Below are 17252 nucleotides of genomic sequence, written 5' to 3'. Positions count from 1 at the left end.
TCTTAATCATAAAAAAATAATTCAAAAGATAACTTTCTGTTACAGACTAGGAAAATTCAAGTGAGCGAACTGCTGTTACGCGCCCCGTTAGCTTCGGCCGAAGAGGATTCCGAAAACAACCATATTGGCGACTAAGCCAAATTTCTACCACATTTTGCTGAAATATCGCCGTGTACGAAAGAACAATCGACAATCATTTCACAGTCACGGGATAATTTCTTTTTAATCGTACAAGCATTTTGAATTTATATTTTGTATGCATACCACCGCTACACGTTCAACGAGAAATATATTTTTGTATTAACTAAACGCGTGGTAAATGTAGTCAGAATCCGGCATATCCAGATTGGGCGGTTGGTAAGGCAGTTGCCATGTTAATTGTAGTTTCAGACAATATTATTTTTTTAAAATTTTGCCATAATTCAAAGTTCAATATTTAGTAAGGGGGCTCACATTCGGATTTTTTTTAAGCCTGTTTAGTATTATTTTTGGTACTTATTCCGTTAATCTACTTGTCGGTCGCAGTTTTTTTTTATTTATTATTTTATGTTTTTATTACCAGAAAAGTAGAGCAGTTCGGGAACAATAATTTATGTATGTACATTATCGAACTTTTATTATTTTTAAGTTTTAAATTATTGTTCTTTTTCTTAAGAGTAACCAGGTTATTTTAAGGAGCATTTAAAACGTATTTAATCCAACTGGCGGCAGATTTTCTATCCGTTTTATTTTCTATGAGTGGCAATTTTAGAATGTATCATACAATTTTAGATTATTCAACAGCTTTTTTTTATATAAAACACTGGTGGAGGTATAGATTTTTATATGTGGAGTGTGAAAGAAGACTAGAGCGTACTTAGATTAATTAGAGAGTTATATGATAATATGAATTAATAATTTTTAAAAGCGTAACTTTTGTTAATATTTTTATATTTGTAGTTATCATTTTTATTGGAATAGTTGCTACTATATTAATCTAAACGATTGAGAAAACATCACTTCAAGTTAAATATAATTTTTATTTGAACCTCTGAGTTTTACTGTAGATTTTTAAATGAGAACTACCCCGTTTAGACTTAACTTTCTGGAGATTGGAGGTATTTTTCCGGATGCATATCACAGAGTATAGTTAGAATTTTACCTTTTTTAAATGATGTTGCTACACGTTAAAGTCGGTTAGAGAATTGGATTATATTCTCAAAAACAACAAACCTAGTATTAGGGGACTTTGAGCCGGTTAAATCAGAAGTTGAATAACGACTATTTGACATTCGGAACTGAGGACCTCTACTCCCATATAATGGAATCCGTAAAATCGGCTGGAAATGAAGTTTTGGGTATGGACTCTACTCTACCTTTAAAAAACATAATGACATTTAAGAACATGATAAAGAAGAACAAAAAGGACACCTGGGAAAGAAAATATATTGAAGTGAACAGCTACCTATGTTGCAGGAATTTGTACAAAAGTATTTACTCGAACAATGCTTAAAATAAACTTAGGTTAAAATAAAAGTCCCTGGTTCGATTTTATATAGATCTTTTATTATACGCTATAAATCTAATGCAATATTTTATTACCAGTTGTTTCGCTTTAACTTTTACATTGTATAACTACATAGAAAAATAAACTTGTACTTTTAATTGTACTAAGGCATTTTTAATGACAATAAACTGCTAAAGGATTTATATGTTCTGCCTTGGACAATGTTTGCCTTTTAGAGCAGTTTATTGCAATAAAATACTTGTCCGATTAATGATAATAATAATAATTATTAATAAACAGAAATGTCCACCGGTTGATGTAATTATTATAATTGTATAGGTGATTACAAGAAATGACTAGACTGGTTCGGTAAAAGCCGAAGTAAAAGCTAACAAAAATAAAAACTTTACAAAATGATAAGCTTATACATACAGAAGTAACCAAATATTTTTTCTTCGTCATGTTCATGCGGGTAATACTGTCAATTGTAAAATAATAACGGTGATTTCAACATCGTTTAAAACTAGTCCAACAAGGAAACGACCATAATACCTTCATGCCCAGTAAATTACAATAATAATCCGTACATTCGCACCGCGTTCCATAATTCCGCGGATGTCAACGTAATTTCCTAGTCCCTGATATTGTTCACACATTTAAAAGTGAAGGAAATATCACACACTTTAAACTACTACTCTACATTGGGTCCCAGATAAGAAGGACCGCTGTATGAGGATCATATGACCGGTGAGAAATACAGATTTGGTTAAATGGAAGAAAAGTGAGCGAGTGGTCCATTAATTCAATTTTCAGGAAATTTTACCGTTTTTCAATATTTTGACGTTGAACATTGACTTAAAACCGTAGGTTCGTGTCAATTTTCATTTATATTTGACTATTTTTTATCGTTTTGACCTAAAAAATCGACTACAATAAATACTCTAATATAGACTGTTTATAAACCTTTATTCAGTAAAACAATTTTTATAAAATTTTACCAATTTTCAGTATTTTTATCTTGAAAATTGACTCGCACGACTGAAAACAGTGGGTCAAGTCAATTTTCAATTTTATTTGAGTATTTTTTAACGTTCAGACCTTAAAAATGGACTACAACGACTACAAATACTCCGGTAAATCAATTGTCATAAATAAATAAGAAATAAATGTTTTTAATCGTTTTGACCTTAAAAATTTACTTGCAGGACTGAACACAGTAAGTCAAGTGACTTTTCATTTTCATTTGACTATTTTTTAACGTTTTGATATTGAAAACTGACCTAAATGATTGCAGATAGTCTGGTACGTCAATTTTTCAACCTTGTTGTCTTGAAAATAGATTGGAACGACTGAAAACGGTTGGTTATCATACATACATTATCATGAATCTTGACTGATTTTCAACATTTTAGCCATAAAAATTAATTAGAATTACTCGCTAAATCAATTTCCATCATATTTGTCCTAAAGTATACATAATCCTTATTAAAACCACCTAGTGTGCGACATGGACGTTTTTAGTTCAAATGTAGCTATTACCACTAATATTTTAATTGTTATTTGTTTTCAATTTTTACGAAAAAAGCGTATAATTTTCGAAAAGTAACCAACATAATATCAGTAAAATACATATTTTTAAAATCGCTTACATATTTTTAAAATGTCATTTACGGCAGTTTCAATGTTAAAATCGCCAGTTTGATCTGAACCATTTATGTAATTCTGATAATTTTTTTAGTGTCAGAATCACACTTTTGACATGCGAAATGACAGATTTTCACAATTTTTTTTATTGTAAAACTAGGCAATTTTTGGCAGCATTGCCTCCAACAGACTGTAGCTGGTCAGGATCCCGTCAGCAGTTGAAAAGTGCTAAAATGACTGCAAATAGTCCATAGTAAGTCAAATTTCATACAATTTTACTGTTTTTCAACGTTTTGACTTTGAAAAATTATTAGACTGGTTGGATATTGCACGTTGAAATAGTGTTTATCATTTGACTGTTTTTGAATGTTTTGACTTTGAAAATTAACTAGAGTGACCGCAAATGGTCCAGTATTTAGATGTTCATAAAATTTTGTTGTTTTCAACGTTTAGGGCCAGAAAATTGCTTGCAAATAGGCAGTTTTTATGATATTCGACCTTTTTTAACGTTTTGAATCTTATCGTGTTTTGATATAGCTTCCTGATATTTACCTAACAAGTACGGTTTTGAAACTCAGACACTGGAATCAGATTAGAAGTTACTATTTTCTGAATTTTTTTCCATTCAACCAAATCTTTGTCTTTTAAACCGTTTACAAAAATTTCCACAGCCATTCTCCTTATTTCTGTTACTGCGTACATTCAGTTTTTTGTACTATTATCACAACTCGGTAGTAATTTCGTCTTGAGGCCTAAAACCCAATTTATAAAAATCGTCCTCTAAAAATAGGGGTGACCCACTCAAAAACTCTTTACTGCTTTTCCAAGCCACTGGATCGAATTCTGAGGAAGTGTTTCCCACCAAAGTGTACTCGAATTTCCACTCCGGATTCAAACTCCCCGGGTACTTATCGTAATTACTGTGAAATCCTTTTATTGCAGCACTTTGTAAACTTAACGATGAACCAAAGTGTTGATCGGGTTTAAAAGTACTCATTGTGGTACTGCCTCGTATTGAGTAGTCTGGTTCCTCAATCTCACTAGGGGATATGGGTGATTGCAGGAAATGTATGAGCTGGGCTACTTGAGGCTGTGATGAATCACTCATACGTTTATAACGTTTTAAAGCTTTTTCAGCCCAATTGAATAAGTGTTCCCAATCATCCGGCATTGAAATACTTTCCGGAGGTCTGTTTAGCAGTAAAAGTATCTTTGCTAAGTCCCTAACAACTGGTCTGTACGCACCTATGGCACCATTATCCCCTTCACGATGCAGTTGTCTTATTTGCTGCCTAGTATCATTAAGCATATCCAAATAATACTGAGAATAGGGCTTTAAAGTTTCTAACTGTTTGAGAAAGTCCCTACGTTCTGGAGTATCATCAGTTTCAGAACTAGTATCACTGCTCAACGCCGCCCGTTTTCTGTTTAGGTGTCTGACATACATAAACGCCAGGAAAAACAACACTAAACACAACAAAATCCCAGCCACAATACCAGTCAAAACTGTCAAAGTGCTGGAGGACAGTCCCAGGAAATTGCCATTGTGCGTGCACACCACACCCATGAAATCAACCATCGTGCTCCATTTCTGGTCGTAGCCAAATGGGCAAGAGTCAACGCATTTCCTTGAAGGGTAGACGATTAGTTGTGCACACTTTTCACAACCGTTAGGACCGCATTGAAGGCAATCAGTATCAGCGCAATCTGAAAATAAACCAAGTTTATTAGTACAATGTTAAACTTTGTGCAATAAGTAAGGGTTTTTTTTAAAGAAATAATAATTTTCAGAAAAAGTGATACTTTTACAACTGAAAGTGTAGAAATCTTTCTTGACTGCGCATCAAATAAACAAATGTAAATTCGATGAAAGCTTTTGGTGCTTTCCGTTTGGTTAATTGAAGAATACGTGTTATTAACCATGTTTTACGGTACTAATTGCTGAGAGGATTACTAGAAAGGATACAAGGATGGTTATGTCAAAACTAATCGTACTTTTTAAGATGTTAAAGCAAGTTATTAAAAAGGCTGGTTATGGTTATGTGTATGGTATTCACCAGCTAATAATAAGAGCGTTACCCCGGAAAGGCAAAGGTCGTTCCAGCTGAACGCAAAACAAAATTTCTACCTAATTATTAATTTATATCCGAATACCAAAAATTATTTCCATTTATTTAATAACTTTAAAGTTGGCCAAGCTTCAGCTGAAATGTCGATAAAATCTCAAATAAAAAACTCATTTCTCTCTATTAATGTTTTCTTATGAAAATTTGCGATTCTTCTCCATTCAACGGTATATATATTGAAAATTTTGGTCAACCATAAGCCCTTATTCTGACAATAAGCCTGCTCTAACTCTGTAATGTTATTGGCTGAATCCTATTTAATTTAATTTATAATTAATTATATTTTTAATTTATACTGACAGGATAACAAATAAAAAATAGTCTGTGCGTAAATATGACCCTGTCAGTAATTATTTTTTGCAATTTTTGTGTAATTAGCCATATCAATCAAATCAACACATTCTTCTTCTCTTCTCTTAGAAAGTTTGGGCAATTGGCCAGCTTCATTATTCTTCACTTTCTTCTGCTCTTTCTTTGAAAACTTAAGCCAGTTTTTTTACTTTTTTTTTTAAATGTTATGCAATTAGCTAGCTCAATTATTTCACCAAATCTCTACACCTTCCTTTTGAAAGCTTTAGACAGTTAGCAAGCACAATCATTTCTAGACATTCTTCTAGTCTTGTCTTTAAAATGTTAGGCAAATTACCCAACACAAACGTTTCAACACATTATTCTGCTTTTCTTTTGAACATTTTAGGCAATTAGCCAACACAATCATTTTAGCACACTCTTCTACACTTCTCTTGAACTTATGGCATTACATTTTTAGGCAGCGCACAATCATTTCAATACATTCTTCAACTCTTTTCTTGAAAATTTGAGGCACTTAGCTAGCTCATTCACTTCAACACATTCTTCCAGTCTTCTTTTCAAAATTTTGCCAGCAGAATTATTTTATCCCACACTTCTACTCTTACCTTGAAAATTTTAGGTTAGGTTAGGTTAAGTGGGCGTGGTCTTAGTTTTTTTTAATTTATATATTTTTAAGTGGACCTAAGTCGCTCAGAGCTAAAAATTCTAGCATTTCTTAAAAATCTAGACGGTTTTAATGTTTTAAGGTTGTTTTCAGCCTGAAAAATCTAGTTTCAAGACTATCTATCTTGCCTGCTAAGCCAGTTTGTACACGGTCCATAGTCTTGAAAATGTCATTTTAAACTTCTTTAGTATTAAATTGACTTCTACACTCAGAGGTGCAAAAATATGTAGCATTTCTAAGAAATTAGGACTGTTTTTTGTGCTTTAAGACTAAAAAATCGAGTTTTAGACTATTTCTAATAGTAAAAGTCATGTTTCAGACTCTTCAGTAATGAAAGTAACAAATTCGCTAGCATTCAGTTACTAAATGCTCCAGTATTAGTCTTGACAACTAATTTTTAGAAATGAGTTAGAGCGAAAATTTAATTTGGACTGTTTCCAGTGTTTGATTAAATTCAAGACTTGTTTCAGTCCAAAAAATTTAGTTGTACACCAATTAGTCCTGAAATAGACTTTAGTCTTAGTAAGTAGGTGGATAGTAGTTTAATCCTGCATTTTTTTTTTCAAATTTTTTGCCTCTCTATTTTTTAAAATATCAATCAGCTTTTATTCTTCTCCTCGCAGATGAAACTGACTTGCACAAGTTTTCTTAGCATATCTTTGGAAGTACTCGGAAAATCAAAAAGGGCTGAAAATCAAATTTGAATCACCCTGTTTAGTTTTGTACATACATCTATGAAATCAAATTCGTTATTATTATGCTTTAATTTTTCACAAACAAATGACACAGAAACATAAAAAAAACAATTCAAAGGTCGACAAACTTTGTTTTGTCTTCTGTGTTGACCATTGCACAATCAGCTAGGCAAACATTAGTCGTAGTGTGTTGCAGAAGGCGCTGTTCGTTTTTTTCGCCTTTAAAAGCTCGAATGTTGGACCTTATTATTCTTCGACATGCTCATATAAGTTTGTTGTTTTAACTGTAAAACTGGCTAGCCGTACAATTCGACGCGTTTGATCGCCATTTCTACAGAAGTAGTACCGAACAATGGCACTTGTTATTTATTTGATGGTGCGTTTAAAAGGTGAAAGTTAAGTAGAAACTCCTTTTATTACTATATTCTTAAATAAACATTAGTTAATTTGTATAGTTGAAAGGTAGCTACATAACTAACGCCAGTCTATTGTAGTGCAGACATGTATACCTAATGAAAGAAAAATACCCATGCAAGTTGTTACAAGTTTTATGGAAGCTAATGAGCGATTAGTTGCAAATGTTCTGAAGAAATATACAGATAATGCGGCCTAATATTCTTCTTTTCTTCACTGTTGTCGACGTTTCGTCCCCTTTATTTGGGTCATCCTCAGGACAAAGTGTAAATATCGGCAATTAGAACTGTGTCGTCCGCATAACGAATATTGTTGACCCATACACCATACACCTTAACGCCCACGGTGCGTTCTTTTAGGGCTTCAAGATGGCTTCAGAATATAATTTGAAGAGAAGTGGGGAGAGAATACACCCTTGTCTGACCCCTCTACAAGTTGGTCTTGCTTCTGTGAAATCGTTACCAACTCTGACTTCAGCCATTTGGTTCCAGTATAGGCTTTGCAGCGGATTTGGATCAGTTTATGATGTTGGATTCTGTCGAACGCCTTTTCATAATCGATGAACACAGAATTATGTCCTTTGTCTTATTGTTGCAGTTCTGAATCAGTACTTGAGTCGCAACTAATGCTTCTCTCGTGTCTAAACCTCGTCTGAATCCAAAATGTGTAGATCCGATGTTTCTTTCGCACTTTATTGATATTCTGTAGTGGATAATCTTAAGGAATATCTTCAGTGTGTGACTCATGAGGCTGATTAGTTTGTGGTACATGGGTTTTGATTGTCATAATTTTGATTTTGATTACCGCCATCAAGAGAACATGGTTTGAGGGCACATCGGCGCATGAATAGGTGCATACTCTCTTTACCGATGTCCCATAACGTTTGTTGATGAGTATGTAATCGATCTGATTGCGGATTATGTTGTCTGGGCGATCTTCTGGAGCCTTCTACGTATATAAGCGTCTAGGTGGCAGCTTGTACCATGTGTTTGTTATTTTCATGTTTTCCTCCTGGCAGAATTGGCAAAGACGTTCGCCACGATCATTGCCTAATCCTAGTCCATAAGGTCCCACCAATGCTTCAAATCTTCCTTCTCCCCCTTTGTCGTTGAAATCACCCATAATCATGTTTATCTCATGATTTTTAACTTGTTTGAGTACTTGCTTTAATTATTCGTAAAACGTCTCGATCTCATCTTCTGTTGAGTCTGTTGTGGGTGCATACACCTGGATGCAATATGACCTATTTAAGTAATATGATTCTGTCTGAGAAAGGAAGAACATTTATTACAGATCTGGATAACTTTTCAGTCAGGACTACTCCTACTCCCTTTCTATGATTTCTGTCATTATTTCCTCCAGAAACGTGACACCCTCCAGCCTGAGGCCACCACGTTTCCGCGACACTTAGAATGTCCATCTTCAGTCTCTTCATTTCCTCTAGTAGGTTGGCCAGTTTTCCGGCCTCATATAAGCTACTCACATTCCAAGTACCAACCCTTCGAACTACAAAAAACATAAACACCACAAACAAACTATTAGTTGTGACGTGACACTCGATTGTGTACAATCGGCACAGTTACATGATAACTGTCAGATTATCGTGTGATTGGTGACAAAAGGAATAACTAAACTTGGAATCTTTTCAATTCATCTTCTTTCCTCAACAGGTATGGAATAACATCGTTATATCCATATTTTCTCAATTACGTATAATTATGAATGGAAAAATTATTACATGTTACGTGTTTTCCTCATTTTTAACCCTTTAACAGTGACTTATTTTTTCAGCTGATTTTAAACTTTAAAAAATTACTTAATTAAATTAACTAATTATAAAATAAGATTATAACCATTATTTTTTGCAATCACCATTTTTTACCAGTTCACATCACATTTATTCAATTCATGAATAGCACTTATAATACACTCTTTAAGTGAAAACATTATTTATTACAGATAAGTGCAAATGAACTCCTACATAATGAAAGCCGTGCATTATAACAATAAATTATTGTGTAAATTTTATGGAATCATGAACGATTTAATAGAAACTTTAATAATATTTGCAAACAATAGTGGTAATCTGAATTATTAATTGTTAGTAATAATAACTGAGATAAAGGCTAACTACAGTTTTCTGAATCTGAACACGTGTAATTGCAAAATAAATGCACTTTGGTCATAGAGTTTTCGTGCTGAAATGTTCATCAGAGCTAAAATATATTTCACTTATAAATACTAGATACCTCGTGTTCTAGCTTGACATCAGTAAACTTTGAAAATTAACCGTTAGTTCCATTATTGTTACGCCATTAAAATCCTTAATGATGCAACATTTGCACATTATTCTTTCCTTTATAACACTAGTGGTCACACCTTATCGGTCACCAATTACGGAATACAAACCAAACCGTAAAATGGTAATTTAGATCAACAAATCATCAGATGGATTGTGTTGATATTATATAACAATTATAAAGAAAAGATAATTTCCATCAAGTCCTAATGTAACTGTTGTTGTGCTGTTTTCAAACTTTATGGTTTTGATAAATGTGCTTAAATGTTTAGATAACTACAAAATCAGGCCATATCATCCAGTAAGAAGTATAATATAAAAATAATTGTTTTATTTTTGTATGACATCCATAAATTTAATACGGTCTACTGTTTATTTTTAATAAATATCAACATAGTGATAATAATATGCTACTACTTACTATAAGTCAATATTTACTTTACAATGCACATTAGAGATGCCAGATTTGAGGTATACACTGCAATGATTTTTGTAGGGTCTATTTAGAAGTTTAGAGAATCAGGAGGAGTTTTGCAGGTTGTAATTCCTACATCCAGAAGTAATGTTTCTTCTTATTGTAACTTGTAGAGAGAAAAGTCAGAGGGTGTATTAGGTATGCTTTTTATCAACAATATGTAGCAGAATTGTTTGATTACTGTATTTTTTCAAATATTCAGGTGTTTCTTTATACTCCATTTTTAAATTAAAAATTTAGTTACTTGTAGTTTTGTTTAAAACTGAATAAAGGTTCAATAGTTTTAACACAATTATTTTAAAAAAAGTAATAAATAATCCTCAAATTGAAACTATACAACACAAATTTTAGAAAATTATAAATTCCTACCTTATTTGGAAAATAAATAATTATATATATATGTAAAATGTCCACAATAAGCATAATAAAGATACAGAATAATATACAGAGTGCTCCATTAAAAAAGGAAGATAGGAAAATAGGAAATTTAATGAGAATTCCACAAATGTGCTTAAAACAGTCATTTTTTCACTCCAAGTGGGTTTTACAAGTGATTTTGTCCCTGACTGTCCTTTCAAACTGTGTTTTTGGCAGTTCTGACTTTGACACCACTTTTCTTACTGACTGTACCAAATTTTCTAGTGTTTTTTTCAGGATATGGATATGAAATTTAATGAGGATACCAGAAATGTGCTTAAAACAGTCATTTTTTCACTCCAAGTGGGTTTTACAGGCGATTTTGTCCCTGACTGTTCTATCAAACTGTGTTTCTGGCAGATCAAGTTTTGACTCTGCTTTTCTAACTGACTGTACCAAATTTTGTAGTGTTTTTGTATGTTATTGTATAGGAAATTCAAAGAGGATTCCAAAAATGTGCCTAAAAAATGTCTTACTCCAAGTAGATTTTACAAACGATTTTGCCACTGACTGTCTTTCAACTGTGTTTCTGGCTGTTCAAACTTTGACACCGTTTTTCTCCATGACTGTACCAAATTTTGTAGTGTTTTTTTAGGTTATTGAATAGAAAATTTAATGAGGATTTCGAAAATGTCCTCAAAACTGCTATTTTCTCACTTTAAGCGGGTTTTATAAGGCGATTATGTCCTTGACTTTCCTTTCAAACTGTGTTTTTGACAGTTAAGACTTTGACACCACTTTTCTCACTGACTGTACCAAAACCAAATTTTTTAGCATTTTTTCAGAATATTGGACAGGAAATTTAATGAGGATTCCAAAAATGTGATTAAAACAGTCATTTTTACACTCCAAGTGGGTTTTACAAGCGGTTTTGTCCCTGACTGTCTTTCAAACGTGTTTTTGGCAGTTCAAATTTTGACTCTGCTTTTTTTACTGACTGTACCAAATCTTGTAGTGTTTTTGTATGTTATTGGATAGAAAATTTAATGAGGATTCTAAAAATGTGCTTAAAAAATTTCTTACTCCAAGTAGGTTTTACAAGCTATTTTGCACCTGACTGTCTTTCAAACTGTGTTTCTGGTAGTTCAAACTTTGACACCGCTTTTCTCCATGACTGTACCAAATTTCGAAAATGTGCTCAAAACTGTTATTTTCTCACTCCAAGTGGGTTTTACAGGCGATTATGTGCTTGACTCTCCTTTCAAACTGTGTTTTTGGCAGTTCAGACTTTGACACCACTTTTCTCACTGACTGTACCAAATCTTTTAGCATTTTTTCAGAATATTGTACAGAACATTTAATGAAGATTCCAAAAATGTGCTTAAAACAGCCATTTTTTAACTCCAATTGGGTTTTACAAGCGATTTTGTCCATGACTGTCGTTCAAATTGTGTTTCTGGCAGTTCAAACTTTGACACCGCTTTTCTCTATGACTGTACACAATTTTGCAGTGTTTTTTCAGGTTGTTGAATAGAAAATTTAATGAGGATTTCTAAAATGTGCTCAAAACTGTTATTTTTTCACGCCAAGTAGGTTTGACAGGCAATTTTGTCTTTGACTGTCAAACTGTGCTTCAAAGTTGGAAAAATCAGGGTTTAGAAATATTTTCTTGCAGGATTCGATACAAATCGTGTTTCTGAGATATATGACAGTGGTCATGATACTGCCTAGCTAAATTATCCTCCAAAAATCACGTGATAACTGTCAGTAATGTCAAATCTGTCAAAACTTGCCTAGAATTATTTTTACAAGCATTACAGTTTAACACAATTTTCGAAACAAGACTGGGAGTGTTTCTGAGATTTATGACAGTTGTTTGGTCAATTGTCAGTAAATTACTGATAAATTATAAATTGTTTAAATAATATAATATAATGTCCTCAGATTTTGAATTACCTTACAAATAAATAACCGGTCATTCTAAACTTACGCCAATCACTACTGCATACTCTGGCTTTTTTGTAAAATATTCTTATTACCTCATTTAATTTAAGAAAAGAAAGTGTAGTAACTGTATAACTAATAAAGCTTGTAATTTTAGACACCCTGTAAAAACTTACATACTGAAACCATGAGAAACAAGGTGTGGAATACATCATAATAAGAAATGGCTAATGGACACTAACAGGTACCTAGTTACACCCTATTTGCAAGATTAAAGTACTGGTAGGCGCTCTAATTTATGCAAAACGCTTGTCAAATTACATTACCCAATGAGCAATTTCTCTTTACCAAACTAGCAACCAGAACTAAATATATTCTAGAGTTACTAGGCCATGCTGTCGGCTGCCTCAAAATGCGGCATTTCTCTCTCATTTGCGCTCGTTGCTGTCCCGTTATGCAATTTATAAGTGCGACTGGTTACAGCAATGTAAATCCGTGATGTAATAATCGTGCAACAATATTTTATGTTGGTAAAACACGTGAATATAACCTGTCCGTCCACACAAGCGTTTTGTTATGGCGGACTGTATTGTATTGTCAAATGGGTCTGACCGCGTTTCAAAGAAATATTGCTTTTTATTCAGCCTCTAAATTAATGCCTGATGAAGGCGCTTTGAAGAGAGAAACGAAAAGCGACGGACCGAATGCTTCTGAGCACGTTATTTATTGCTTAATCACAAGGCAATAATATGCGTGTGCATCGGAAGGTTTCCCCATTTAAAAAGATTGTAATGTAATAATAAAGTTGTTTTATTTGATCTCTTGCATAATGCAAATAATACTTAATTGGAAAGAGATTGTAGAATAGCAAGCAGTACTCGCAAGCTGGATTAAGTCAAATTGTTCATACTTATTCTGGGTAACATAGAGTGAGTTTTTTTTTTCTCTGAACATAATATCTTTAGGTCCAAAAAGCAAACCTCAATGCATTCTGTAGGTAACACATTGTTTCCCTAACACTTATGAACATTTGTTTTAAGTGCAGTTTCCGATTAATGAAACCTTAATTTCTTTCGTTTGCATTACTGTTTTAGCACGAAATTATAACATTATTCCATATATCCAAAAACAATTACAGTAAGTGCTCAAAATGTCCGCCTTCACGTTCCCAACAGTATGCAAGACCATCTGCAAATGCACGTACGTAGTATTTTTTAAAAATGTTGGATTCAACTCATCACATGCGAGAACGTATGCGATCTTGCAGTTCTTGTGTATTTTGAATTAGGACATGTAAACTTTCGACTTCAGATAACCCCAGAGAAAGAAATCATTTGGGGGAGAGATCAGGTGACCTCGGTGGCCATGCTATAGGCCCAAATCTGCCTGTCCACCTGTCAGCAAAAGGTTCGGTTAAGAAAATCTGTAATAACCCTTGTAGAATGAGGAGGAGCTCCGTTCATTTGAAACCACGTATTCTCTTTGGCTGAATTTTCTGATTCTGGCATGATTTGATTTTGAAGAAGATTCAGCGAAAGCGAATGAAAGCTTGAAAGTCAATTGAGAGTGTCTTGAAGAAAACAGCTTCCTATGATAGGGGATACCAAATTTTGATTGCCTGGAAGACAAAAAAAATGCTATTGCTAATATTAATGAAACTGTTTTAATGACGTATATCCAGGAGCTGATAAGTTGGAAATATTATCATAATTTCAATACATAAATTTAATTATTCTTTCTTTTTATTTCAGTCAGAAAAATATACTCCTAACTCACTATGGACCAAGTACTCAATTCTTAGATCTACGCTGATCGTTCATAAAAATATAGACATTTCTCAATTTCAACGTCTGATATCATTTTTGAAGGTAGAGTCAAAAGGATATGTTCCGAAAAAGTCTAAAGTTTTAGAAAGATAACAAGATTAGAAATTTCTGGAAAGTGCTCCTGATGACATTCATCTGCAACATAAGGTAATACTGGTAATGGGTTAATTTGGTAGATTAAGACGAGATGAGTTAGTTAAAACGACCATTGACCATATGGAAGATAAAGGGGTGGTTATATTTGGAAAAGTGCCGGAAACTAAAACATTTACTTCAAAAAGTTTTACTATTGTCGACGAGGAAAACGTAGGAGTTCTAAGTATGATAAGAAGATATGCAGCACTAAGACCTAAAGAAATAAAAGAGCGAAGAAGGTCGCTGTACAGTACAGCCAGTGGGTATACGATAGGAAGTGTACCTAGCTATAGCAAAGTACTTGAAATTGGATCATCCGGAGTCTTACAGTAGCCACTGTCTGTGGCGCACATCGTCTACTCTTCTTGTTGGAGCAGGGGCTACATTTGAGACTCTAAAACGACATGGAAAGTGGAAAAGTTCGACGGTTTCAGAGGAATATATTGAAGAAAGTATTTCTTCAAAAAACAAGGTTGCTCAAATGATAGCTAGTTCGGTGTCTTCGCACGAAAATGCAAAAGAAAATTCTTCGATAAAAATGATATCAATATGAGAAAACACTGGAAGAATCGATTTCAAACATATGCGAGACTCAGAACAAATCATTACTAGAGTTTCGGATCATTCTGTTGTTGGTTCTGCGTTATTTTCCGGAACTTTCGAAAGATGTAACTTTTATTTTGGAAATAAAGTTTAGTTAGTTTTATTGTATTATTATTTGGTTGTTTGTGGTATAAATGAATATACTTGAACGTCAGATGATGAAATATAAATAACCAGCAACATCAAAATAATTAAATAAACAGACATAATTGAAAAAGGTTTCAGGGCGTTATGAACACTATAACCTACACCGTTTCCAAGGTATTATTTATTCATAATGATCATTCATAATGAACCAAAGAGATGGAGAGACAGCAGCTGGAAGTCCACATCTCAGGAAATAATACAGAGGCAGGTCCGGAATCAACAGATCATCTAGATCTCTAACAAGTAGAAGAAAATGAGTAAACATCAGCTTTAGACCGTAGGTTATATAGCACTAGAGGTAAACACGCCTTGAAATATCATGCAATAACCGCAAAACATCCTGTAAATGAAGGTAATACTTTAATCTAACCTAACCTAATCAAACCAATATTTGTGCCAATCTGCTCTAACTTCTAACCAGTTGCATAAATAGTGACTAAATCAGCAGTTAAATACTATGTTAATAATGTTGGATTATTGGATACCTGGATGAAAAAGAAGGTGTGGTTAACAAGGATATGTTTGTCAATTTGTCAAGAAAGTGTCAGAGACATTGCATTGATTTCACTTTTACTCTCTAGGGAGGAAAATATTTCACTAATACATACACTACTTAGGAAGTAAAAGTGACATTATCATCCCTCAAATAAGGGAGAAAAGTTTTATTTTCTACAGGGGTTGCAGAAATGAAATATTTTGTTTACATGTTAAGGTACAAAAAACAACATGCATTATTGTACAGATTACCATGCTAAAACCAGAAAACTGAAGCTTTCTAAACTAAAATACTTTCACAAAAGTAAACCTTTAGGCACGCGAGTAGAACTGTTTTTTTAAATTTGTACTATTTATTATGTGTGGTCACCGTGAGACCCTGAATATTCTTATACAATCTTTCTCACGATTATCTTATCAATGTGTCCTAGTTCAACTTCATGTTTCTCTTTCAGAAATAGCGCTTTTAACTTAAAGTGATTTGTTAACTTAATACCAATAAATCGAGTCATTATGGGAATCATTGGCGAATTTATTTATCGCATCTGAACTAGGTAATCGATAGTTATACAGAGGGGACATAGTTTAGGGTCGTTTACTTCAGCGGTTCCCATGGAAGCAAGTGATTATTGGTTGGTTTGTTATGAGTTTTGATGTTATTTTATTTAAGTGTTATGTATAAAAGAAAAAAGAATCCCGTGTATGTCACCATCAGTGTTTAGTTGAAGTGACACTAACATGGAATCAAAAAACTGCTTGCGCTGAGGATGGAAAGATAAATGTGCGAAACGTCGGCTAAACTGTACTATACTGTACAATCAAGGATCATAAACCACAAAATACATTTGAATATATCGAAGTAAGTATCATCAACTTTGATTTTTCTTATAGGCTCCATAATAGATTTTTACATTTTTGAAATGGGCTATTTTTTCTGATTACGGTGATGTGGAATATGTTGCAAATTGGCAGTTTATTGAAAATAACGAAAATTATGTTTCGTTATTTTCAATTTTTTTTTTCAATTTTAGTCACTTATTCACGTGACACCATTGACATTTTCAAACCAATGAGCATGTGACACTGTTAAATGACGTCACGGAATTCCTTCTGACTTTCTAATCAATTGTTGATGTTATTTTATGGCACTATTCAGAGGATTTTTCTTGATTTATTTGATGAGGTATCTAAAAATAAATAAAATTTTACTGTGTCATTTTTTGTCTTTTTATAACGCAGTCATCATTAATGACAAAAACTCTCAGTTTTTGACAACCATCATCAGTTTTTAGGTTTTTGTTTTGGGAACGCCATATTAGATAGAATTTTACTTATTAAAATGAATTTTGTTTTTTGTTACAGTTTAGCTAAAATATCACAAATTGTATCTTCAGAAAGAGGGCATTGTACATGCTATCAGTCAACAATTTATAAAGATTAGAGCGCGTTTCGTGTCATCATCTGACAGTTGGTCACATGATCATTATATTGAAAATGGCAGTAATATAACGTGGGTATTGTCATTTGATCAAACGATGGATTTTTGAGATGTCCTTTTCAAAGCGCTCTTTGCAAAAATAGTTTTCGTGATTTTTACGAAATTCCAAGACTGAACCATAACATATGGTAC

At 33.2% G+C, this 17252-nt stretch overlaps 2 protein-coding genes and 1 pseudogene across 2 annotated transcripts in view; 2 read left to right on the top strand and 1 right to left on the bottom strand.

The window, feature by feature from the left end:
* The window catches only part of l(2)gl (LLGL domain-containing protein l(2)gl), a 33630-nt gene extending 32603 nt beyond the window's left edge, over window positions 1-1027 (top strand). Inside the window, exon 23 of the mRNA XM_081995781.1 lies at window positions 46-1027. Coding sequence (XP_081851907.1) covers window positions 46-135 — 90 coding nt within the window. The 3' untranslated portion in view covers window positions 136-1027. The remainder of the gene's footprint in view (window positions 1-45) is intronic.
* A 496-nt stretch (window positions 1028-1523) lies between these two features.
* T48 (FU domain-containing protein T48) overlaps window positions 1524-17252 on the bottom strand; it is a 42399-nt gene continuing 26670 nt past the window's right edge. Inside the window, exon 2 of the mRNA XM_081995782.1 lies at window positions 1524-4837. Coding sequence (XP_081851908.1) covers window positions 3852-4837 — 986 coding nt within the window. The 3' untranslated portion in view covers window positions 1524-3851. The remainder of the gene's footprint in view (window positions 4838-17252) is intronic.
* Window positions 13637-15079, top strand: LOC145733468 (uncharacterized; annotated as a pseudogene).

This window comes from Ips typographus, linkage group LG1, assembly GCF_016097725.1.
Source record: "Ips typographus isolate SLU linkage group LG1, UJ_Ityp_2.0, whole genome shotgun sequence".
NCBI classification, from domain to species: domain Eukaryota; kingdom Metazoa; phylum Arthropoda; class Insecta; order Coleoptera; family Curculionidae; genus Ips; species Ips typographus.
Note: the sequence above shows the minus strand (reverse complement) of the source record. Positions and strands in the feature narration are given on the sequence as shown.